This window comes from Aspergillus homomorphus (genome assembly GCF_003184865.1).
Source record: "Aspergillus homomorphus CBS 101889 unplaced genomic scaffold BO97scaffold_67, whole genome shotgun sequence".
In the NCBI taxonomy this organism is placed as follows: Eukaryota; Fungi; Ascomycota; class Eurotiomycetes; order Eurotiales; family Aspergillaceae; genus Aspergillus; species Aspergillus homomorphus.
In genome coordinates this window covers 1-21,712 of record NW_020291953.1, presented here as the reverse complement: position 1 = coordinate 21,712, position 21,712 = coordinate 1, and the positions used below count along the sequence as shown (strand labels likewise).

General features: G+C 52.1%; 11 protein-coding genes and 1 non-coding gene across 12 annotated transcripts; 8 read left to right on the top strand and 4 right to left on the bottom strand.

The window, feature by feature from the left end:
• Nucleotides 1-32: 32 nt before the first annotated feature.
• Nucleotides 33-689, bottom strand: BO97DRAFT_252877 (uncharacterized protein). Its single transcript, XM_025690860.1, has 2 exons — nucleotides 641-689; nucleotides 33-588 (listed from the first exon to the last, which is right to left on the bottom strand). Exon 2 carries the CDS (start codon nucleotides 513-515, stop codon nucleotides 198-200), a length of 318 nt encoding a protein of 105 aa, XP_025546544.1. The 5' UTR covers nucleotides 516-588; nucleotides 641-689; the 3' UTR covers nucleotides 33-197.
• BO97DRAFT_409045 (DDB1/RSE1 family protein) lies at nucleotides 474-4,803 on the bottom strand. Its single transcript, XM_025695983.1, has 4 exons — nucleotides 4,357-4,803; nucleotides 2,104-4,177; nucleotides 641-1,925; nucleotides 474-588 (listed from the first exon to the last, which is right to left on the bottom strand). Exons 1-4 carry the CDS (start codon nucleotides 4,598-4,600, stop codon nucleotides 562-564), a joined length of 3,630 nt encoding a protein of 1,209 aa, XP_025546543.1. The 5' UTR covers nucleotides 4,601-4,803; the 3' UTR covers nucleotides 474-561.
• Nucleotides 4,804-5,103: 300 nt separating this feature from the next.
• Nucleotides 5,104-7,170, top strand: BO97DRAFT_400181 (ubiquitin domain-containing protein DSK2). Its single transcript, XM_025694280.1, has 2 exons — nucleotides 5,104-5,856; nucleotides 5,911-7,170. Exons 1-2 carry the CDS (start codon nucleotides 5,392-5,394, stop codon nucleotides 6,841-6,843), a joined length of 1,398 nt encoding a protein of 465 aa, XP_025546542.1. The 5' UTR covers nucleotides 5,104-5,391; the 3' UTR covers nucleotides 6,844-7,170.
• Nucleotides 7,171-7,406: 236 nt separating this feature from the next.
• BO97DRAFT_463785 (uncharacterized protein) lies at nucleotides 7,407-8,264 on the top strand (the record flags this gene model as incomplete). The annotated part of the gene is made up of 1 exon (XM_025699465.1): nucleotides 7,407-8,264. A coding segment is annotated over one exon (858 nt), but the record flags the coding sequence as incomplete, so codon positions are not given.
• Nucleotides 8,265-8,432: 168 nt separating this feature from the next.
• Nucleotides 8,433-9,059, top strand: BO97DRAFT_463778 (uncharacterized protein; the record flags this gene model as incomplete). The annotated part of the gene is made up of 2 exons (XM_025699464.1): nucleotides 8,433-8,733; nucleotides 8,814-9,059. A coding segment is annotated over one exon (258 nt), but the record flags the coding sequence as incomplete, so codon positions are not given.
• Nucleotides 9,060-9,466: 407 nt separating this feature from the next.
• On the top strand, nucleotides 9,467-10,599 carry BO97DRAFT_473692 (zinc-dependent alcohol dehydrogenase family protein; the record flags this gene model as incomplete). The annotated part of the gene is made up of 5 exons (XM_025700261.1): nucleotides 9,467-9,511; nucleotides 9,547-9,651; nucleotides 9,690-9,978; nucleotides 10,037-10,132; nucleotides 10,244-10,599. The coding sequence occupies 5 exons, from the start codon at nucleotides 9,467-9,469 to the stop codon at nucleotides 10,597-10,599; spliced, it is 891 nt and encodes a 296-aa protein (XP_025546539.1).
• A 209-nt stretch (nucleotides 10,600-10,808) lies between these two features.
• BO97DRAFT_378594 (transmembrane 9 family protein) lies at nucleotides 10,809-13,843 on the top strand. The gene is made up of 5 exons (XM_025693120.1): nucleotides 10,809-11,375; nucleotides 11,439-12,784; nucleotides 12,831-13,283; nucleotides 13,330-13,550; nucleotides 13,600-13,843. Exons 1-5 carry the CDS (start codon nucleotides 11,288-11,290, stop codon nucleotides 13,616-13,618), a joined length of 2,127 nt encoding a protein of 708 aa, XP_025546538.1. The 5' UTR covers nucleotides 10,809-11,287; the 3' UTR covers nucleotides 13,619-13,843.
• Nucleotides 13,844-14,390: 547 nt separating this feature from the next.
• On the top strand, nucleotides 14,391-15,278 carry BO97DRAFT_409042 (uncharacterized protein). The gene is made up of 2 exons (XM_025695982.1): nucleotides 14,391-14,917; nucleotides 14,969-15,278. Exon 1 carries the CDS (start codon nucleotides 14,609-14,611, stop codon nucleotides 14,897-14,899), a length of 291 nt encoding a protein of 96 aa, XP_025546537.1. The 5' UTR covers nucleotides 14,391-14,608; the 3' UTR covers nucleotides 14,900-14,917; nucleotides 14,969-15,278.
• A 1,848-nt stretch (nucleotides 15,279-17,126) lies between these two features.
• BO97DRAFT_252787 (uncharacterized protein) lies at nucleotides 17,127-17,925 on the top strand. The gene has a single exon (XM_025690858.1). It carries the CDS (start codon nucleotides 17,183-17,185, stop codon nucleotides 17,639-17,641), a length of 459 nt encoding a protein of 152 aa, XP_025546536.1. The 5' UTR covers nucleotides 17,127-17,182; the 3' UTR covers nucleotides 17,642-17,925.
• On the top strand, nucleotides 17,845-19,934 carry BO97DRAFT_252793 (putative choline sulfatase). The gene is made up of 2 exons (XM_025690859.1): nucleotides 17,845-18,458; nucleotides 18,511-19,934. The coding sequence occupies exons 1-2, from the start codon at nucleotides 18,048-18,050 to the stop codon at nucleotides 19,852-19,854; spliced, it is 1,755 nt and encodes a 584-aa protein (XP_025546535.1). The 5' UTR covers nucleotides 17,845-18,047; the 3' UTR covers nucleotides 19,855-19,934.
• A 567-nt stretch (nucleotides 19,935-20,501) lies between these two features.
• On the bottom strand, nucleotides 20,502-20,583 carry BO97DRAFT_t267. The gene has a single exon. It is a non-coding gene; the product is annotated as a tRNA-Ser (tRNA).
• A 461-nt stretch (nucleotides 20,584-21,044) lies between these two features.
• On the bottom strand, nucleotides 21,045-21,695 carry BO97DRAFT_409040 (uncharacterized protein). Its single transcript, XM_025695981.1, has one exon. The coding sequence runs from the start codon at nucleotides 21,580-21,582 to the stop codon at nucleotides 21,085-21,087; it is 498 nt and encodes a 165-aa protein (XP_025546534.1). The 5' UTR covers nucleotides 21,583-21,695; the 3' UTR covers nucleotides 21,045-21,084.
• Nucleotides 21,696-21,712: the final 17 nt, after the last annotated feature.

The following is a 21,712-nucleotide window of genomic DNA, read 5'->3' as shown; positions in this document are numbered from 1 at the left end:
TGCGAGAGCGCGAGGGCATAGGTGGTACTTGGTCGTTCAGATACATAGTTGTGGATTGGATCACTTGAGTATATATGGATCACATAGGATAGGATAACCGAGAAGTAGGAATGTGGTGCCCAGATAGCATAATAGTCAGCATCTTTGAAATGGAACTAAGAAATCATGCGTATGAAGAATAATAAAATGAGATGATGTCATTGAATCCAATCTAAGGAGGATACGCAGCTAGGCAGTGTCCCGACGGATAAATTACGATGATATCCGTGGTAAGAGCGGATAAAACCGTACTCAAAGATCGTCGACGGCATTCTGAGAATACCTTTTTCTCGTCTCGTACCGGCTTGCACCTCGCGAGGTGCAGCGGCATCCAGCTCAAGATCGTCCGAGAGAAACAGATGACCGAGCGAGGCAAGAGACATGCATCTACACCAATCTACATCCCAAAACAGAAGCAACGAGAGCGATACAAGCGGTAGGCATGGTAATCGATTATGGGTATCTAGAACCCTCATATCATGACATTATCCTGATCAGACGCCAAATCTCCTTCGTTCAAAATCAGTACGCCACCCTGGTGCGCATGTCCTGTGTCATCGATTAGTAGGATTCAGTAGTCCAAAGAGAAAGGAGGACTCACGGAAATCTTGCGCTCGATTTCGCGCACCGATCGATCAAGCTCACCGGCAATCATCATCTTCGTGTCATTAGGCAATAAGAAATACATCTCACACAGATCTCCGTCAATGACACCCTTAACAGGTGCATAGTAACTGCGGTAGATCAGGTGATCCCGACCAGCGAGAGGAGGATGCTGTGCAGCCAACTGCATCTCCAGGTTCTGGAAGAAGTCGACGTCCTCCCGACTGATGAACGGTACCAGCATTCCAATGGTACCTTGGAAGCCGGTCCAGACGACAATGTCGCGTCCTCCCGCCACCAGCTGCGTCTTATGCAAGCTAGTTGGGATGTCTTGGGTATAGACATGGATCATCAACTCCAACCGGTTAGGGGTTCCGTGCAGGTAACCACGTTCATGCATCAGGTGGGCACCCGAACCATCCTCATCCGCCTCTTCAGAGGTCTTCTTGGGGCAGCGCAGCAACCAAAGGTTGCCGAACTTGTCACCACCAGCAGTTGTTTCGTAGTCAACCATTGTAGTGGTGGTAGTCCAGCGTGACAGAGAGTCGTCCACAAAAGGAATCAGGACATTCTCCTGGTATTTGTAGACAACATAAGTGACACTCTCGCGGACATCGCTGACAACAATGCGACTGCCTTGAGTCTGCAGGCCTACGATGGTCGTCGGCACGACCGGCGCCTGGCACTTGCGGAGAAGTTGCTTCATACCAAGGTCATAAATTCGGAGCAAAGACCCAAGACCGACGACGAGGCGGCCTTGGAATCCAAGGAGGGCGAGAGGAGGATCATCAACCTTAGTCTTGTGGATGAACTCAAGCTCTTTACCGTCTTCCTGAAAACGGTAGATGTGAATGTATCCTCCAACAGAAGACTGCGGGTTGACAGTCATATCCTTCACGGTTCCGACAACCAAGAATGTTTCATCGTCTTGGCTGGTGAAGGGAACTGCTGCAACGCTGACTGCGGCCTCGTTCTCCTCCAGCTCCACGGTGTAGACGACCGACTTAGCTTCCAAGGGATCGACGACCTGGATGCAAGAGGCCCAATGGCCGGACCCCCGGGGATAGCCAAATTCTTCCGGTGGTAAGACATTTACCTCCTCGCCACGCGCTTTGGCGTCCTCAAGAAGCTGTGTTCTTGTGGCAGGTGCAAGGACATTATTATCAGATTCGATGACATAAAAGAGTGGCTGCTCTGGGTGTTTTACAAAGCGCCGAGGAGTATATGCGAGTGGGATTGACTGTTGAAGCATGTTGTTATCGAGCTTCTCAATGGAGAAAATCCTAAAGCCACAGTTAGACTCAATTGTGACATGGTGTTTTGATAGCAATGTTGCGACAATATTGATCTCAGTAGGAACAATTGGAAAATAATAAAGTTGATCCACATGAATATTCGGATCCCTTGTGTTCATCATATGATCGATAGGGGGTATGGGGGAATAGTATAGAGATGACGTACCGTAGATTTTGTCCTTGAATGCCAACCATGCCTTCCACACACTGTTCGCTCGAGAAGTTCCAGCCCCATTCGAGCCCGACATAGTCAAGTGGTGTGAGCATGAAGCCCTTCGTTTGGACATCAGAGTATCCCAACCAGGGACGAGAGCTGAGTGCAAGGACTGCTGTCTGGCCCTTGACAGACACTTGGAACAGCTTGACTGCCTTGGATCCCAAGAATCGGGTGCGAGTATCTGATAGTTCACCAGTGACCTCATCAAGCAATGTTCGTAGGTAGACGCCCGAATGCAGGCCAATATGCAAATATAAAGTAGTGCCTCCCGAGCTGGAGTCGGCCATCGACATGATGTTCAAAGCTGATGGAGCCGCAGTAAGAGCCTGGACAGACTTGCTTTCAAGCGTGGAATCTGGATCCAAACTAAGAATGCGAACTGTCGAGTCATCACACCCGACAGCGAGGAACGAGCTACGGACACGACCCTCGGGAACCTCGCCAAGACTCAGGCAGGTAACGGTACCAGACATTTGGCGACGTTCATCGTACTCAGCCAGGGATCCATCTGCATCCATCTCAAAATACACAATTTCTCCAGAACTCAACGCCACAGCAACCTGGCGTTCGTTGGTAGTAGCGGCGACGATTGACCGATGCTGGGGAGCAGGCCATTCGTTCACTCGTCTATCCGCCAAGATGTGACGAATACCACGAGGGTGGATCTGGATCAAGGAATCTTCTCCAAGTTGTTGAACGGCAAGCGTGGGGGCAGTGGAGAGGAAACCGGTGTCGGTCACTTCCTCGACTGTCTCGCCAATGCTAAGTACAAGTGTGCCGTTGGCGAATGAAAGAATGATGTAGGCGTCGAACTCATCCGCACGAGTCAGCTTGGTGGTCCACACCGCAGATGGGACACTGGGAAGCTCTGACTCAACGATCTCAGACACCTCTAGTCCGTGTTTCAGCGTTCTAAAGGTGCTGCGAGCGCCTGTGCCAGATATCGTGTAGATCTGGGGAGCATCATCTTCTGTCAAATTGGCAACTTTGCTGTCAATCAACGGGTTCAGCGAGTTGATAGTCTCCACCAGATTGAGATTCTCTGCGGCTCTGGGCTGGAAGTAGACAGGGTCGCAAGCCACCATAGGGTCCGGATCGAAATTCTCACTCGAAAATTCAATCTCCTCGTCATCATCGCCCAGTTTTTCAAACTGATAAAAGTGATGATTGCCAGCTTCGCTTGCCACATACAGGAAACCACTCTTGAGAATCAAGAGATAGGACGCCACAGGAACCGTGTCGAAGTACTTGATCTTGAGTCGTCGCACTTCGCCCGTGAGTTGACCATTGTCATCCTCAACCATGTCAATGGTGAGCTTGAAGAGATCACCGTCATCGGACTGCAGAAGGAAGAAGAATGCTCCTCTCATCTTGTGCATGACACCGGCAGTTACATGCCGCTTGCGCTCGGGGTTTTCAGTGGCACCCTTGCGCCGCGGGATCGGCACGCGGAAGGCATCTTGGTTGGAGTGGCGGTAGGTAATGCTGTCCTCCCCACAAACCAAGACACCACTGGGACCATCTGCACCGCCAGGAACCTGAAAGAGCATGGATGCGGTGCGATCAACAGGATCAGACCACTTGCGAACGACGTGGTTGAGACCGAGATCCAGCTCATAATACACCAAGTGCTTCTCGATCTCTTCGAAAGCACGTCCGGTCGGATCCTGATCCGACTCAGAATAGTCGACTTCCAGCGCCGCGAAGATGGGGTTTTCATACCCTACATCTAGAGCGGACATGGCAAAGACCAATGTCTGTGGCTTGTGAGCCTCCAGCGGTGAAGAGATCGTCAGCTCGGCCTGCGAGTTCCGATTCAGAACATAAACGAGCTTGTTCTTCTCGACAGACGCCATCATGCAGGCTCGACCCTTGGGATCAACCGCCAGGTACTGGCCGGGAACCACTCGACGGACACCTGACTTGCCAAAAGTCTCAAGGTGGATCCGATGGAACCTATTCTGAGCAGCGACATACTCGATGATGGTGATGCGTCCAGAATCCGAGCCAATGATAATATAATCTATAGGCAGGTCTCAGCACCGTTTTCACGACTAGCACCCAGCATCAAGTTCGCCGACCGGGGCACGTCCCATCACCGAGTAGGACGGTTCGGCACAGATGGATCATGCTGCCCGGAAAGCTTGGAAAATCACTATGATGATCTTGGACCAGGCGGGGGTAGGAAGCGGTGAGACATACCTTTGTTGCTACCAGCTAGCCTGAAGGCTGCCAGAGAGCGAATGATGCCAAAGACATCCTGGGAAAAGAGCGGAGTGACCTTGCCCTGTGTGGGATCGGGACGATGAATCGTCAGCTTCGATCCCGACGCCGTGACAATCTGCTGCTCCTTTGTTCCAGCGAATTGACCCAAAATGGCTTGCGTGACAGCAGTAGGAGGCTGGATCGTCAGGGAATACATGAACATATGCGAGGTGGTAGCCATGGTAGGCGAAGTGAGCTCTCACTGAGCTTGCACTGGAAGGAGTGGAGGAAAGATTTGTTGTTTACGTCACAATTGCAGCCAGGGAAGCACTACAGTGAAAGCAGTCCCATTGCTGCCGAGAAGGCAAATGAGAAAGGAGGACTCTCGCACACGAGCGTCCTCGCAAGAAGAGAGGGGGGAGACTGGGATGCGTGGAGGTCTTGTACGAGACAGGACACTTCCAGGATTAAAAGTGTGAAAATTCCGATGCGAGAAAGGAAATGAGCTTGCGGTGTTTGCTTAGTTTGTAGTGTCACGTGAATTACATACAATAACCTTACTCGCGCGCATAAAAGAAGATCAAAAACTGAGATACGGTTTCAATCCGTATTGCAGCACAGCCGGCATGTCCCGCCCACCGGAAAGGCGGACGACGGGTTTCTGCCCGCTTCCACCGCGGCGACGGTTACGCTATCGTTCACTCGGTGATTGGTAGCCAACTAGTTAGTCAAACAGATCAGACAGACAGACAGACAGACAGACAGACAAACCGTGGACAGACTGTCTGCTGCTCTCTTATCACCCTTAAGCTGCGATCGCCCACCCGTTGCAATAGGACTCGACAATTTTCTTTTTTACCACGCCACTTCTCATCAAACGATTCTCCTGCACATCCAGGCCTCTAAACGCGCCCAAACGCTCTTATTCCAAAAGTTCCCGTTACCGCCATTATTACCCCTGTGACGTGATCTTCCCCTCCAGCGATCTTCTCTTTCTCGCCCAACTGCCGATTCCAACGATTGCCACTTATCATGGCTGATGAAAACGCCCCGGCCGAGGATATGTCTATTACCTTCACCATCAAGTCCTCCAACGATGCCAAATACACACTTACCCTTCCTCTGTCAACGACAGTGCTGGACTTGAAGGAGAAGCTCGCGACCGCGGAGTATGCCGATACCCCCGCAGAACGTCAGCGCCTGATCTACTCCGGCCGAGTGTTGAAGGACAACGAGACGTTGGCCACCTACAAGATCAAGGACGGACACACAATCCATCTAGTGAAAAGCGCTGCTAGTAATCAACGTTCTGGCGCTTCCACCCAGAGTGCCGCGACATCGGCGCCCACTGGTGCTGCCGCGAATCCCGCCGCCACCGGTGTTCCCACGAACCTTGCAACCGGTACGGGCAACAACCCTCTTGCCGGATTGACGGGAGCTAGATATGCTGGATTTGCGCAACTTCCTGGTGCTGGAATGTTCGGACCAGATGGTGGAGTATGTACAGCTAAGAGTGTTTCATGGAGTAATGGCTAATTCACCTAATCGCAGATGGGTCCCCCTCCGGATACGGAGACGATGCTGAACATGCTCGAAAACCCTCAATTCCAGTCCACTATCAACGAAGCCTTGCAGAACCCCGCGATGATTGACATGCTAATCCAACAGAACCCTATGTTGCGCGACATGGGTCCCGGGGTCCGACAGATATTCCAGAGTCCTGAGTTCCGTCGTATGCTGACGGACCCCAGCTCGATACGCCAGATGCTTCAGATGGAGAGAGCTGCAGGCGGCGGTCGGGGTGGCAGTGCTTTCCCTGCCCCTGGCGTCACCAACACAACCCCTGAGGAGAACCGTAACACTCAGAACGACAATGGTAGCACACCCACTCCTAGCGCTCCGTTCAACCCGTTCATGCCTGCTGGTCTTGGTGCCGGCAATCCCTTCGCTGCTCTCTTTGGAGGAAACCCTGCTTTCGGAGGAGCTCCGTCCCCCGCAGCCGGCGGTGCTCAGGCTGGCTCCACGGAAAGAGCGGCCGACGGCGCCAGCGGTGATAACAACAATACTACCACTCCAGGCTCAGATCAGCAGCAAGCGCCCCAGAACCCATTCAGTCTCTTTATGAACCCTGCTCTTTTTGGAGGCCAGGGTGGGCAGGGTGGGCAGGGTGGTCTGAACCCCCTTGACCCGCAACAAAACCCTTTCCTCCGCGATCCGGCGATGCTTCAGCAGATGATGCAAGCCATGGGCGGTGCACCCGGAGGAATCGGCGCAGCTGGCAGTAACCCTTTCGCAGCGCTCTTCGGGGAGGGGTTCGGAACTCCTGCTCCTCAGGACAACCGTCCCCCAGAGGAACGCTATGCTGAGCAGCTCCGTCAACTGAACGATATGGGCTTCTACGAGTTTGAACGGAATATTGCGGCTCTGCGTCGATCGGGTGGCAGTGTACAGGGTGCCGTGGAATACCTGCTAAGCAACCCCTGAGCCCCACGTCCTTCCTCCTAGTGACCATTATACATCCTTCGAATTTTCCTATTCCTCTTCACATTTACTTCTTCAGGATGCATTGCCTGCACATGTTTGAACGTGGTATGACAGTTTGATATTGGCGGATTGGCGGTTCTTTTAATTTTTTATTACCCTTTCTGCATGCTCTTTCGATGGGGGTGAGGTTGAAATGGCTTGGGCAGCCTTTGTGTATTAGCTATCTCACGGCCTTGTCTGAAAGGGCCTGGTGGTTTGAGCCGTTTCATCAATGAAAATGATATTTCTCGCAACAGAAATCATGTTACGCAGTTCACTCACTATTCCTGGGCGTCTTGCTAAGAGGGCTTGTGCAAACCTCGAGGTTGTCGCTTTTCATTGTATTGAGCTGTAGAGGCGGACCGGTGTCCACGAAGCTTTTCTCGTTAATAAGCAAAGATCCACCTATAAACAGTTTGCATGTCAAAGCTTTACGAAGTCGAAGGACGAAAATGATTTCCAAGGATTAATAGATTGAAGAGCTCCAAGGGACCCAGCTGATTCAAGCTTTGGATGGTTGTTCAATCTCTGAACTGTCTCTTTCATCTAGGGACTCACTTAACCGCTTCCTTGAGGGATATGTCACAGGGTTCTACCTCAATCTACCTTTCACTCACATCCTTGCCTTCAAACTTGAAACATGCTCTCCCGAATTATGCCTTGTTATGCTAGCAATTGGCGCAGCTTGTCGCTACGAGGTTCGTTTGTCGACCAAATGGTTCTTTCTTATGAAACTGCTGCTGCTGGAGCGTCAGCGCCAGAGGGAGCAGGCAGCTTTTGCACGACTTCCAGGCTTAAGTCAACTATTTGAGAGCAATGACTATCACATCGATGAAGTCCGATGTTTGCTATGCTTGGGTACATTCGCAACCTGGAGCGAGGATACTGAAGTTAGGGAAGAATCGCTGAGATTGCGTGGAGCGCTTGTTCATTCCTTGCGCTTAAGTGGTCTGGAAGAAGTCGAGCCACACTCAATAAATGATTGGGGAGCCTGGGCAGAGCAAGAGTCCGCAAGAAGAACCAAGCTACTCGCGTTCTGCTTCCTCAACATTCAGAGCATCGTATACGGCCTGCCACCCATTATTTGGGGGCACGAATTCAGGCTACAGATGCCGTGCTCTTGTCCTCAGTGGACAGCACCAGATGCAACCACTTGGTTATTACTGCGGCAAGGTGCTGGAACTGACCGTAGTACTTCTCGTGACGCATTGCAAAGCTTGCTGTCGACGTCTCCAGATGCTTACCTTCGGGGCTGCGCCCCCACCCCTGTATCCAACTACGTCTTGCTGCACGGCCTCGTACAGATGATCATATGGGTACGAATGGTCCCTGCGAGCCTGGGCATGACTCCTTCGCCGGACTACCAGGTTCTCTTCCAGTAAACTCCATTCCCACCACATCCGGGGATCATAACAACTGATGAACCATTAGAACGGCTTTACGTAGATGGACGACCTTCTGGCAACGGACCCCCGAGTGAAACCTCCAGCCTCTCGATCCCAACGGGCCATTGCCTTCCACTTCCAGTGCGTTGCTCAGTCTAGCGTAATCGCAATTGCTCGCAGCATGACAGTTACCATTCCACTGGATCATTATCCTGGAACCCAGTGGCGGTAGCTGAACACCTTCGCTCGTCTTCACCCGCAAAGCAACAGTGGGACGAGCTTCTGGCGGCGCATCACGCGACACATGTCTTGGAGATGATAGTCAAGCTAGGTGTTCAGTATGTCAAACACAATCAGGCTTTGGTCTGGGGGATCGAGGCCGCGTTGTGCGGACTTGAATGTGCCGTCTTCCTTGCGAAGTAGCTCCGAGCGCTACAATTGTCCAGCCAATGCGAGTCATTGTCGGGTAAGAACAGGTCACCATCGCGAGTTGACTGCCCTCCCAGCATCGTATAGGGCCTGGGCTATGCTAATTTCAAATCTTAGAACCTGAGACGCTCTTGGTTGACTGGACCCGAAACGTTGTACTCGAAGGCCTGGCGTCTTTCCAGGGCAGCAGAGCGGGGCCTTCTGGGACTTCCGTTGGTGCTTTAGCAGAATACGTAGTCAAAGTCTGGTCTCATGTAATGCATGGGAATTCGCCTCGGTCGTTTATTCGGGTGATAAGGGATGTCTTGGATCAGTATAGACAAAGCGGACTGGAATAGCTTTGATGCAAGACAGGTGATTGTTGAGAGCATCTTATGATTTGAAAAAACTAAGGTAGCATGGCATCGTCCCTTGGATTAAATAGTATGTTGGACTCAAGCAGGATTTGTGAGCAACCCAGAGGTGAGAGGCTCTGATGAGAGGTTGTCACTTTCTCTTCGTCTCTGCAACCAACAGCCGGACCCGCTTTTGGAGATTGAGTTTGGAGATTTGGGGAAGTGGGGCGGGCATTTTGTATAGACTCAGATGATCGATCCCTCCACGACAGAGAATTAATCATCACCCTGTCAACCACAGCAGCTCACCACGGCCTTGAGAGGTATATAAGCCATCATGATACAACCCCGTTTGAGTTCTTGATTCTTCAACTCAAGCATACGCGAATACCACAAATCTCTTTTCCAAAATCAATAACCACCTGAGAAACAACAATGTCGCAACGAACCATCATCCGCATCGACGGCGAGAGAAACTCCGTCCGAAACATCAAAGCCTTCAGAAGCCAAACCAGGAGCCATCCAAGCATGAGGTTCTGAGCCGCGTCCACAGCGTCTCGTTGAACTTCCGAAATATCGCTGTAGCCACATCGCAGTACCCATTTTCGGTGAAGCATCGCGTCATTCCATGCTCGGACGCCGCCGGGTGGTCGTCAAGGTCGGTGAAGGAGTCAAGAAGTTTACTCCGGGGGACCGTGGCCTCGCTACCTTCGAGCTTGCCAATCTTTACGGTCAGCAGGCGAACTGGGAGAACGGCCAGGGGGCTCCGACCGATGGGGTCCTCCGCGAGTATATCAGTATCCCGGCCGCGTCGGTGGTCAAGATCCCAAAGGACTCGCCTCAGAGCTTCTCGGAGTGGTCGGCCCTCGTCTGCACTGGTGTGACAGTCTGGAATGCTCTGTATGGCAACATGCCTCTCAGGCCTGGGCAGAATGTCTTGTGTCTCGGTATGTACACTCTCTCTGAATCGCAGCGAGCAAGAACCAAGACTAACCACTGAACTAGGCACGAGAGGTGTCTCCATCACGGGCGTGATTTTAGCCAAAGCTGCTGGCGCGACCACGATCATCCACCTCGTCCAGCGACGAGAAGCTCCAGATGGTCAAGTCTAAGTTTGGCGCTGACTACGGTATCAACTACAACAAGCACGCGGAGTGGTCCCAGGAAGTCATGCGGCTCACTAACGGTGAGGGCGCGGACTACGTCCTGAAGAACGGCGGCTCCGGTACCATCGCCGAAATCTGAAGTCGGTGGGAATGGGTGGGAATGTCTTGGTCATCGGTTTCCTGTCGCAGGCTAAGGAGATGCCGGATGTTGCAAGCTTGGCCCTGGCGAAGGGCGCGGTGGTGCGCGGCATCACGGTGGGTTCGACCCAGCTTCTGGAGGAGCTCACTCGGTTTGTCGCTCAGAAGGGGCTTCGTTTGCCGGTGGAAAAGGAATTTCGGTTCACTCAGGAGGAGGCTGTCAAGGCGTACGAGTATATGGCGTCTGGGTCTCACATCGGCAAGGTGTGCATCAAGATTGTTGACTGCATGAACGTCGCGTGTAGAAGTGGTAGTTTTCTATGACTAGATTGACCGAATGTGGAGTGGTTGTGTGCATGCAACAACAAATATAGGAGCTGTGATGGTCATCATCATGGATGGTTGAATGTTTCTCCGGAAAAGGCGACTAAACCCGAAGCTGAAACACAAAGCTTCAATCCAATGGATCGACCTTCCCGGAGGCTACCTTAATTCCTTTCCCTGCAACCTGAACTTGAACTGACCACTCACTACTGCACCAAACCACACTGACCCGGCCCTATTCGGCTGCTTGTCTCACTTCACTTCCCACTCCAATCTTTGGCAGTCATTGCCTATTACATTCGTTCTCTTCTTGGCTGCATTGAGCTGTCAATCCCCAGGTTTCGCGTCTCCTGTCGCAATCTGAACCGCTGGATCTCCGTCGACCGTCGGACTGTTCCCCCTCGAATCGTGTTTGCCTGCCTACCTGGCTGTATTTCCCTTTTCCTAATTGATTATGTTTATTCTTTGAATCTTCTCTATATTATACAATCTTTTTAATCATCTTATCGCTCGAATTGACTCTTGGTTGATAAGGATCGGGCGGTCAATTCTGACAGACGTTGATCTACATCCCCCGATCTCGTATCCGCCACGTACGATTAATCAACCGCAATCTGCTGGTGCATGCTTGCGCAGGCGTACTTCAATCTCTGGTAGAGTGGCCGATACCTTTTCCCTTCCCAATTCAATGATGGAGTTTCGACAATTTTGGCGCCCTCATCGATGGGCCTTGTGGCTGTTGCTTACTTCCTGTACCTACGCATTCTACATCCCTGGTAGGTTACTACTGTTGCGACATCCCCCCTTCCATGCAGCTGACCCGTCGTTCTTATCGCTAGGATATTCTGTCAAACATTACAATGACGGCGAACATATTCCTCTCCTCGTGAACAAGATCTTCTCCGACAATACCCAGCTACAATATGCATACTTCGACCTGCCCTTCGTGTGCCCTCCCAGCGGCCGAACCCACGGCGGATCCCCGTTTGGCTCCGGACAAAGCGTGTCACTTAACTTGGGAGAAATTCTTCGCGGCGACCGTATCATGACCTCCGATTTCGAACTGCAGATGGGCCAGAACGTCGACTGTCGGGTGCTTTGTGAACAAGAGGTCGGACGGAAGGATGTCAAATGGAGCCGTCAACTGATCAAGGAGGGATACGTGGCGGAGTGGATCGCGGATAACTTGCCTGGGGCAACGAGCTTCGTGACCGTTGATGGGAGTCGCAAGTACTACGCTACGGGGTTCAAGCTCGGGTTTCAGGAGTACTCGAACATTGACGGCAAGCTACGATACTATATCAACAACCACTTTACTATTGTCATCCGCTGGCGGTCGGCGCCTGAAGGCGGCAAGGCCATTGTCGGCTTCGAAATTCACCCAAAGAGTATTCGCGCGGAGGATCATATCCAGAATGGCTGCCCGAAACAGGTGCATGAGGCGCATGACGGGCTTGAGCTGTACATCCCGCCAAACATCTCGAAACTGCGCGAGATGTACCCTGGATCGTCCTATATTCCCGAAGACGATGATGAGATCGACGATGGCGCCACCCTCAAGATTCCGTACACTTACTCGGTCTACTTCAAGGAAGAGAATGGGGTCGACTGGTGGAACCGCTGGGATCTGTACTTCACCAACCAGGAGGAGGGCTCGGCAACCCACTGGCTCGCTATTCTCAACTCTCTGACTATCTCCGGTGTTCTTGGGGTTGCGGTCTATGTCATCTGGAGTCGGACGGTGCAGGGCGATATCAAAGGCCGCGGAGATGGAGCTCTGGAGGACGGAAAGCTCAGGATTCGTGGAACGAAGTCAAGATCCTCGGAGCAAAAAGGTGATGGGCTTCTAGAGCAGGGCACCGATGTCGAGCGGGATGCGGATGTTTCTGATGACGAAGGCCTGGAAGACATCAGTGGATGGAAACTGCTTCATGGCGACGTGTTCCGGACGCCTCAGTTCAGCGGTCTTCTGGCACCGCTGATCGGCTCCGGTATGCAGCTGTTGTTCATGGTTTCGGGGCTCTTGTTCCTCAGTTGTCTTGGCGTGCTGAATCCCAGTTTCCGTGGCGGATTCGTCAGTGTCGGCATGGGTTTGTTTGTCTTCGCGGGATTGTTCTCCGGGTACTTCTCGGGCAGACTCTACAAGACCTTTGGAGGTGTGCATTGGCGCAAGAACACGCTGATCGTAAGTATCCCGCCTTCGGTTGTGGCTTCGTCACTAATTTATCTAGACTGCCTTGTTCTTCCCTGGCCTGGTCTTCTGCCTCATTTTCATCCTCAACCTTTTCGTGTGGGCGCAAGCCTCGAGTACTGCGATTCCTTTCGGCACTTTGGTTGGACTTCTGGCCCTGTGGCTGTTGATCCAGGTCCCATTGGTCTATCTCGGCAGTTGGTACGGCTATGTCCGCACCTCGCCATGGGAGCATCCAACCAAGACAACCTCCATTGCCCGGCAGATCCCACCTCAGCCTTGGTACTTGCACAGCATTGGCGGTACCCTTCTTACCGGACTGGGTCCGTTTGCGGTGCTGTTCATCGAGCTTCTTTTCGTGTTCCGTAGCCTGTGGCAGGACAAAAGCGGATACTACTATGTGTTCGGGTTTCTCAGTGCGGTGTCGACGATCTTGATGGTCACGATCAGCGAGGTGACCATCATCGCCACCTACAGTCAACTTTGCGCCGAGGTAAGTGATTCGCTTGTGTGAGGGGGAGCGTCGCTAACAGGATCAGAATTACCACTGGTGGTGGCAGAGTTTCCTTACCGGTGGAAGCAGTGCCTTCTGGGTATTCGGGTACTGCATCTGGTACTACTGTTTCCACCTCCACATCACGGGCTTCGTGTCTAGTCTTCTTTTCTTCAGCTACAGTTTTCTCGCATGCACCGTGTACGGCCTTTTGACTGGAACGGTTGGATTCCTGACGGCGTATGCGTTCATCCGACGTATTTACAGGTGAGTCATCTTGGGTCTGAGTGTCTGGATATAAGCTAACAATCAGCAGTGCAGTTAAAGTCGACTAGTCGACTACTTCCCTTCAGCACAGACATCGACAGGGGTCCGGCTGAGCCGCTTTGCAGAATTTTCAGGCCCGGCCGAACGTCTAAATCAGCAATGCACCACCCACTTTACTAAGATCCGATGTCTGTCTGTTGACAGCGTGCAATGCATGGCCTGTGGCCATTCAGCTGTCAACTTAAGATATATATATATATATACTTTGCCTTTAGCGAATTTATATCATCTGCAACATACCGTAAAGTGTAGTCTGCTGGTAGCATTACCTGTGTTCACGCAATGCCCCGACCGCGTACCCAATAACAGCAAGACTACGCAAACGGACCGTAGGTACCAAACCACCACGCAAGCACCACCCAAGACAGACAATCACACGGGCCACCCCGACAACAACAACAACAAAGGAAAGCACAGAGTCGAAAAAGAGTCATAGGCTCGAGCACAGACAGGATCTTCCCAGATTTCAGCGTCATTTCATGATAGTTGACTCACAATGCCCCTGCAAACCAGGACACCAGCACCACGACGTATACTCCGTGCATTAGCGGCGCCGCTTACTTTTCCCGATTCGGAACCCGACACTTGCCCTCGCGGCCACTGTAGCCTGGGGGTTCGAGTCACCTTTGCATTTGGCGTCTTCATACCGTAGAGTCAGTGGCAGTGAAACCATCTGGATAGACTAGGCAAGCGCCTCAGTTACGTGTTCTGGTCTGGTAGATAGTACCTTATAAAGTCGTTGTGCTTGTCTCTGTGCTACAGTCTGCTACACTACTCGTTGTTTATACATCGCGAACTACTATAAACACTCCACTTTGCTCAACTCCACTCGACGCAAACTCCTCCAACAGAGCAGAGCACATCAGGATAGTACCTGTGTCTCCTCATCCCCATCTACCCTCTTTATTCGAGAAATCAAGCCAGACAATCGAGTCGACAGCTGTTATCCTCGACCATCCCTCTGCTCCCTCTTACTTCTGGAAGGAGATACTATAAAAATGGCAGGCTTCAACACAATCCAACGCCCCGCCTCAGGACCGCTTAGTCCGCGACCCCGAACGGATCTCCAGCTCGCGGCGGATGCGTGGAAGTTTGTGGGAAGGCAGGTGCAGAAGGTTCGAAATCGGAGGCGGGAGAAGAAGGGTTCTGGTGATAAGACGGAGTCGGGGTCGGTGTTTAGTGAGGCGGAGACGATTGTTACGGATGGGGATCAAGGTACAATGAAAGAGAGAAAGGAGGAAAAGGAAGAGAAGGAGGAGAATGTTGAGGGGAAGGATGGGGGGAAGTGATGGCAGATTTCTTTCGTGGTATGTATTTCACTCATTCTGAATTAGAGGGGTGCTGATTCTACTGTGTTGATGCGCTTTTCTCTTTTTGATATCAGGCGGGTGGATGGTGTTTGTTTGATGTGGGTTTGGGGAGTTTGTGGTGCTATCTTGGGTGTTGGGTATTTGTATTACTCTGATTTGGGTTGGGGTGGACCCGGGAAGGGGGGTCCGGGGTTCTCCCCCGAAGATACTTATATTCTGGTTATAAGATTGAGTCAAGCTGGGAAGCTGAAAGAAAAGAGGGGTCCGGGGGTTCTCCCCCGGAACGCTATATAGGTGGTTGTGGTTCTAGGGTAGATGTGCTAGTGAGTTCAAATGCTGTGTTTGTGATATGGGTCTGCACATTGTTGCCATAATGAAAGTGCTGTCAATCATCGATGAGCTGATCTGCATCTCCATGTTAATGAGTATTGTGCTTCGCTCGGAAAAGTTTAGATAGCTTTCTTATGAGCACCAGCATCCTGGTATCGAGTATGAAGGCATATAGCACTTTCATCAGGGATATCAACGTTTTGCCTGCACATTTTAGATCGGATATTTAGCTCATTTGAATTCTCAAGCTCGAACAACCCGAGAAGCACCTGGCAATTCGTCAGCGAATTGTGGCGGAGATGAAACACATACATCACCCTGACGCTTTTAGCACCCGTCAGCAATGACAGCTTGTCAGACAGCACCTCAGAACTGATTCGAGAGCACTACTTCCGAAAACAAATATGAAGCAGACGCATATAACTCATGCCCCTGAGACACCAACACCATGATGACTAACCCAGCCGCGGCGATGGCGTGCTCGCGGGATGATGCCCGATGACGTTGAAATCCCATATACTACTCTCCTTACACAAGGCAGAGGCAGGAATGTGAAAACAGCCACCGCGGGCATAAGCTTACCTCTTCCCAATCCCTCTCACCAATACCAGGAAAGAATAAGGAGGAGTACAGACGAAGTTCCAGAACCACACAGACCGCACACAGAGCGGCAGCCGAACAGCAGTTAGATTAGGCTACTAGACGCCACACGACATTACGCGTTCTGCGGCTCAAGAGCCACGTACAAACCGAGCTCTAAACAAGGATCTTCAGGGGATCATCATCCGGGGTAGCAGCGTCGAGAACTTGCGCGGCAAGCGATGGAGCTGATAGGTTTGCATGGCCGGTTGGCGGGCGATGATGCCATCGAGCCGCAGTATTGGCAAGGCGCTACTTGCTATTCTCCGAGGTTGCAGAATGATCGGAGGTGGGATTGATATGCTTGTGGGTTCGTGAGAAAGATGGATATGATCGGGACATACGTCAGATTGTCCGCTTTTCTTGGGGGGATTGATCACGACATCTTGGTTTGCTGTGGGTATGTCGATGGTAGGGTCCGTGGGTGGAAGAGAGGTTATTGTAGTAGCTGCGGATATGTCGATTGGAGGGAAGTAGGGATCTGGGGAACTCGGGGATTATGCTTTGAACTCACAGATAGTGGTGGCCTCCAAGACAAATCCAATTGTCTTATTGCAATCTAGTCGGACAAACTCAGATATTGGGGCCTAGTCGTGGTGCGTGATTGTCTGTAGATTGGAATGTGGAAGCTCCTGTGTGACGACGACTGGCTGTGTCACAGGATTAGCAATACAGAGGTAATAAATTGCCACATTGGGTCGTTTTCTGCTGATAAGCCCGGTCTGACACTTTACGGTCTCTAATATCGTCGCTTTAAGCCGACAGTCTGGACTATTGGGACCATCGACTAGTACTAGTTCTGTCTCAGATGCCTCCGGGGAGCCGATAGCAACCGAGGCGTGTTGGAAGATTCTTTTCCTCAGTCCAGAAAGACGCGTACCACCATTCTGTTCTTATCTGACAGATCACAAGCAGGGAGCGATGATTCGCCTCGAACCTAGCTAGGCTCATCCACGAAAACTGAGACAATGCTTGAAACCGCGACTGGGCAGTTGCAGAACGAAACCTAAGGCCGCGCAACGATTGCCGACAGCCCCGGGTGAGTCAGCAGCCTCGTGACCGCAGCGGATCCGGGGATAGAATTCAACAACCAATGAGCGCAGTGCAACTTGAGCTGCCAAGCAGGCCAAGATCGGGGCCGGTGACAGTCCGGCGAATCCTAAATTGTAGGAAATCCACATTAAAGGAAGTAAGCGACTCAGGGATGGGCGGTGTAGAATGTACACTAAAAGCAGAACCCCAGGGGTGGAACTAATCCAATAGTTTCCCTATCAATCTCGCTTCTTTTTTGACATGTGGGTGTGTGGTAATCGAACAAAGATCGAGTTTCTCAGTTGTGTCGGAGGGTCCAAACACGAAAGAGAAGCAAAATCCTGCTGGCACGTGAGCAGCGCCACGCCTCACCCACCACTGGGAATTTGCAACCATCCCCGGAGATTGCCTCGCGTGGCAAATCATGGTAGAAAAAAAAAAGAACCTCAGAAACAACTGGCGATTATCGGTCAGTCACACCGTCGATCCCTATTGATACATGATAGAGATCAGGCCGGATGCAGGAGTAGATCCGCCTCATCTGCGAGATACCTTCAAATCCTCCCCCATTCACTCCCCCTACTGATGATCAGCAATCACTCTGCCCCCTTGGCGAGTATCCATGGATCCTCCCGCAATCACACCATCGTCCCCGCCGATGGTTCCATTGTTATGGTGACATGGAGTGAGAGAGAGCGAAAGAGTCGGACCGGAGGCTGAGAGAGAAAGCTCGACAGAGAGAGAGACAGAGGGAGATCGGCTGCGAAGCCTGATTCTGCCCGCATTTCCTTTTTTTTTCTCCTTCTGATTTTGCCTTTCTTTTTCTCCTGCTTTTTCTCCTTTCTATCCTGAAAAAGGCACCAGGACTCGTTCATTGCTGCAGTGGCCGGTCTCCACTTGTAGCCAAGTCGCTGTCTGGTCACCATTACTTATATCCGCTCTTTTCCTCCTGTTTAAACTTCTTCCCTTCCCACTCTCTTCTTTCCTTGTCACTCTGGTCGCTTCCACTCACTCAAGACAGACCTGTCAACGGACTACTGTCTCCGCTCAGCAGCTCGTCGCATTGCAAGCTATCCCAGTCTAGACACGTCTACACTCCCTTCCTCGACGGAGAGAGTCGCCCACCATGGCTGCGAAACGGCCCAACATCCTCTACATTATGGCCGACCAGATGGCGGCCCCGCTTCTGGCCTTCCATGACAAGGACTCACCCATTAAGACTCCCAACCTCAACAAGCTAGCTGAAGAGGGTGTGGTGTTCGATTCCGCCTACTGCAACGCGCCTCTATGCGCGCCATCACGTTTCGTTATGGTGACCGGCCAACTGCCCTCCAAGATTGGAGCGTACGACAATGCCTCCGATCTGCCGGGGGATGTTCCCACCTACGCCCACTACCTCCGACGCGAGGGTTATCACACTGCATTGGCGGGCAAAATGCACTTTTGCGGTCCTGATCAGCTGCACGGATACGAACAGCGCTTGACTAGCGATATCTACCCTGGCGATTACGGCTGGTCCGTCAACTGGGACGAACCCGTAAGTGTTCTGGAACTGAGGTCCGAGAGCGAGGAAATATTGACCCGAATAGGATATCCGTCCCGATTGGTACCACAACATGTCTTCGGTCATGGAGGCCGGTCCGGTTGTTCGCACAAACCAGCTCGACTTCGACGAGGAGGTCATGTACAAATCCACTCAGTATCTTTACGATCATGTGCGCCAACGCGGCGATCAGCCCTTTTGTTTGACCGTGTCAATGACCCATCCGCATGATCCCTATGCTATGACTAAAGAATACTGGGATCTGTATGAGGATGTGGAAATTCCACTCCCCAAGCACGGCGCAATTCCCCACGGTCAGCAGGACCCACACTCTCAGCGGGTGCTAAAGTGCATTGACCTGTGGGGCAAGGAAATGCCGGAGGAGCGCATCAAGGCCGCCCGGCGCGCATACTATGCCGCCTGCACCTACGTTGACACCAATGTCGGTAAATTACTGAAGGTTCTGGACAATTGTGGCTTGCGCGACGACACCATTGTGGTCTTCACTGGCGATCACGGCGACATGCTGGGCGAGCGTGGCTTGTGGTACAAGATGACGTGGTACGAAGGGTCGGCGCGGGTGCCAATGATCGTTCATTCGCCGAAGCGCTTCGCGTCTAAGCGTGTGTCGGAGAACGTATCGACGATGGATCTGCTCCCGACGTTTGCGGATCTGGTCGGCGCGCCCTTGGTTCGCGAGCTGCCGCTGGACGGCGTCTCGCTGCTGCCATACCTGACGGGCGGCGATGGAGTCAAGACCGATACCGTGCTGGGCGAGTACATGGCGGAGGGTACACAGTCTCCCACGGTCATGATCCGACGTGGGCGGTGGAAGTTTGTCTACTCGCTGATTGACCCTCCGATGCTGTTCGACGTGACTGCTGATCCGGAGGAGCGCGTCAATCTGGTCGCGGGCCTGCCTGACCCATCTAAGCCACTCGGTGTCAATGGCAAGCTGACGGGCCAGGCCGACCACCCAGCTCCCCTACCTACCCCCAATGACTTCCCGCGCGTCTCGCGCGGTCCCGACGAGGCCTCCTCCTTCCCGTTCCCGACCCCTCCCCGCACCCCAAGCCCATCGAAGCACTCCACGGTGCTGCCCGAAACTAGCGATCCCGCCAAGCTTCTCGCGCACTTCGTCGAGGAAGTGCACACTCGCTGGAACCTGGAGCAGATCCGCGAAGACGTGCTCCGGTCCCAGCGTCGTCGCCGACTAGTCTACTCCGCCCTGATCAAGGGTGTCCCATCCATCTGGGACTACGAGCCGCGCATCGACCCGAGCACCCAGTACGTGCGCAACCAAAGCAAGGGGGCATTGGACGACGTGGAGCTGATTTCGCGATGGCCGCGCGTGTTGCAGCAGGCGGCGAACGCAGTGGGGAGGGTGTAGACGACGAGGATGCACATTCTTCCATTCACTGAACTGATTCGATGATTTTTGTTTCTTTTCAAAAAGTGCCTGCTTACTTGAATTTACGCATTAAGCGAGGCGCTATACCCGACGTTACATACATTTTTTGTGCGTTGTTTGTTCGAGCATATTGTTTAGCTAGCTTGTTGATAGTGAGTTGATTGCCCTAGTGATGTGGTTTGAGTGATATGTTGTCAGGTGGTCGGTTGGACAGCCGTGTACAGTACATTGGAACATGACATGTATGTGTATAAATTGGTGTACTTGGTTTTTACCTGTCAATAAGACTGAGATTGATCTTATCTTCTCCTGGGTTCTACCTTTGCATTTACTGTAGTAATATGTAACTTGATAAACCATGACCCTGCGCAGTGGTGTCTCAATCACAAACCCACACTATAATATCGCCGCCTGAAATATATACCCAACCGTTCCCTCCTCGACCACCACTGACCATCACCAAGATTCCCCAACGATTGTCCAACCCTACCGGAATCACATCAAGATAAACTGCCCACACTCAAGTTCAAAACCAGCACCTGAGGAAACAACTGAAAAAAAAAAAACAAAAGACATGCTGAAAGGTTGAGAATCCAATCCGAGAAATAAACACAGGAAGCAAAAAACGACAACAGTCGGATTTGAACCGACGCCTCCGAAGAGAATAGATTTCTAGTCTATCGCCTTAGACCGCTCGGCCATATTGTCTTATCTGATTTATGTTGTCATTAAGATAATACTCATTCCTTTGGATAAGGGATTGGGGTAGTAGGTGTGATTGATTATACTATGGCGTTTCGGGGAGAAGGGGTGGGGTTGTAGAGTGCTTATCGGTTGCGGGGTGTTGAAAGAGAGAGTTTATTCTTCCTGTCGTGGATATTTGGGGTTGGTTATGGTGCTTGTAAGTGAAGTGATTGAAGTGGATATTTGTAGAATGCTGCACTGGTAGGATGATACTATGTAGATTGAATATAAGCGCTGTCAAGAAGTAAGAATCATAAAAATCGGGCAATATATGCAGAGAACGCAACGCTATGACAAGAATACCAACTCAGTATAATCACGACAAAAAGAAACGCACAGGTATCAACAGTCAGCCCATCGACTAACGAATGTACAATCTGTACACCCCTCCCCTTTCCCCTTTCCCCCCATTTTCAAACCCCCGCCCCCAAAACACCCCGAATTTTAAAGGGAAAAAAAAAAGAATCACCCCCAAACCACCCTCCTTATGCGAATATTCGCCAAATGCGCCACACCAACAACCTGCCTCACCAACTCCACGCCTCCGCCCAGCCCTTTCTTCAGGCCCGCACCGCCCTCACTCACAAACATCAAATACAGTCCGCGCTCCAACGCCGCATCAGGCCGGAATTTATCATGATACGCCTTCTTCCCCTGGATCGGCAGCCGCGCAAACGCATACCGATACATACTCCTCGTCAACCGCTCGACCAAGCCCGACGACAGCCCCTCCACCGTCCCCAGCTCCTCGAACGGCTCGTACCCCAGGCTCAGGTAGTTGCATCCCATCTGCCGCAGGAGCGCCATCGCGGCGAATAGCAGCAGATCTGAGATCCCCTTTGGACTGCCTGGGCTGGCGATGCATGGGTCCAGGTGGTATCCGTTGTGGGCGCCGAGGTAGCGGAGGGCGGCCAGGCCGTTGGGTCGGTTGGTTGTTGGGTCGCGCGTGTAGAGGTAGGTCATTAGGTTTGAGGCTGTGGGGAGGGAGAAGGGGTCGTAGCTTGTTATGTAGGCTTGGGTTTGCGGGTGCGAGTTTGTTGTGTTTGTGGTTGATGCGGAGGAGGAGGGGGAGGAGGAGGAGGAGGAGGAGGAG

What these genes read in the sequence shown, in the direction of transcription:
- BO97DRAFT_252877 (XM_025690860.1), bottom strand. Translation starts at nt 515, where the DNA reads ATGAGGGTTCTAGATACCCATAATCGATTACCATGCCTACCGCTTGTA.
- BO97DRAFT_409045 (XM_025695983.1), bottom strand. Translation starts at nt 4,600, where the DNA reads ATGGCTACCACCTCGCATATGTTCATGTATTCCCTGACGATCCAGCCT. An exon ending in GCTAGCTGGTAGCAACAAAG is followed by an intron (nt 4,178 to 4,356) that starts GTATGTCTCACC and finishes ACCTGCCTATAG; the next exon opens with ATTATATTATCATTGGCTCG. An exon ending in ATTCAAGGACAAAATCTACG is followed by an intron (nt 1,926 to 2,103) that starts GTACGTCATCTC and finishes CTGTGGCTTTAG; the next exon opens with GATTTTCTCCATTGAGAAGC.
- BO97DRAFT_400181 (XM_025694280.1), top strand. Translation starts at nt 5,392, where the DNA reads ATGGCTGATGAAAACGCCCCGGCCGAGGATATGTCTATTACCTTCACC. An exon ending in TGTTCGGACCAGATGGTGGA is followed by an intron (nt 5,857 to 5,910) that starts GTATGTACAGCT and finishes ACCTAATCGCAG; the next exon opens with ATGGGTCCCCCTCCGGATAC.
- BO97DRAFT_378594 (XM_025693120.1), top strand. Translation starts at nt 11,288, where the DNA reads ATGATGGAGTTTCGACAATTTTGGCGCCCTCATCGATGGGCCTTGTGG. An exon ending in CTACGCATTCTACATCCCTG is followed by an intron (nt 11,376 to 11,438) that starts GTAGGTTACTAC and finishes TCTTATCGCTAG; the next exon opens with GATATTCTGTCAAACATTAC. An exon ending in GGCGCAAGAACACGCTGATC is followed by an intron (nt 12,785 to 12,830) that starts GTAAGTATCCCG and finishes TAATTTATCTAG; the next exon opens with ACTGCCTTGTTCTTCCCTGG.
- BO97DRAFT_409042 (XM_025695982.1), top strand. Translation starts at nt 14,609, where the DNA reads ATGGCAGGCTTCAACACAATCCAACGCCCCGCCTCAGGACCGCTTAGT.
- BO97DRAFT_252787 (XM_025690858.1), top strand. Translation starts at nt 17,183, where the DNA reads ATGTGGGTGTGTGGTAATCGAACAAAGATCGAGTTTCTCAGTTGTGTC.
- BO97DRAFT_252793 (XM_025690859.1), top strand. Translation starts at nt 18,048, where the DNA reads ATGGCTGCGAAACGGCCCAACATCCTCTACATTATGGCCGACCAGATG. An exon ending in CCGTCAACTGGGACGAACCC is followed by an intron (nt 18,459 to 18,510) that starts GTAAGTGTTCTG and finishes TGACCCGAATAG; the next exon opens with GATATCCGTCCCGATTGGTA.
- BO97DRAFT_409040 (XM_025695981.1), bottom strand. Translation starts at nt 21,582, where the DNA reads ATGACCTACCTCTACACGCGCGACCCAACAACCAACCGACCCAACGGC.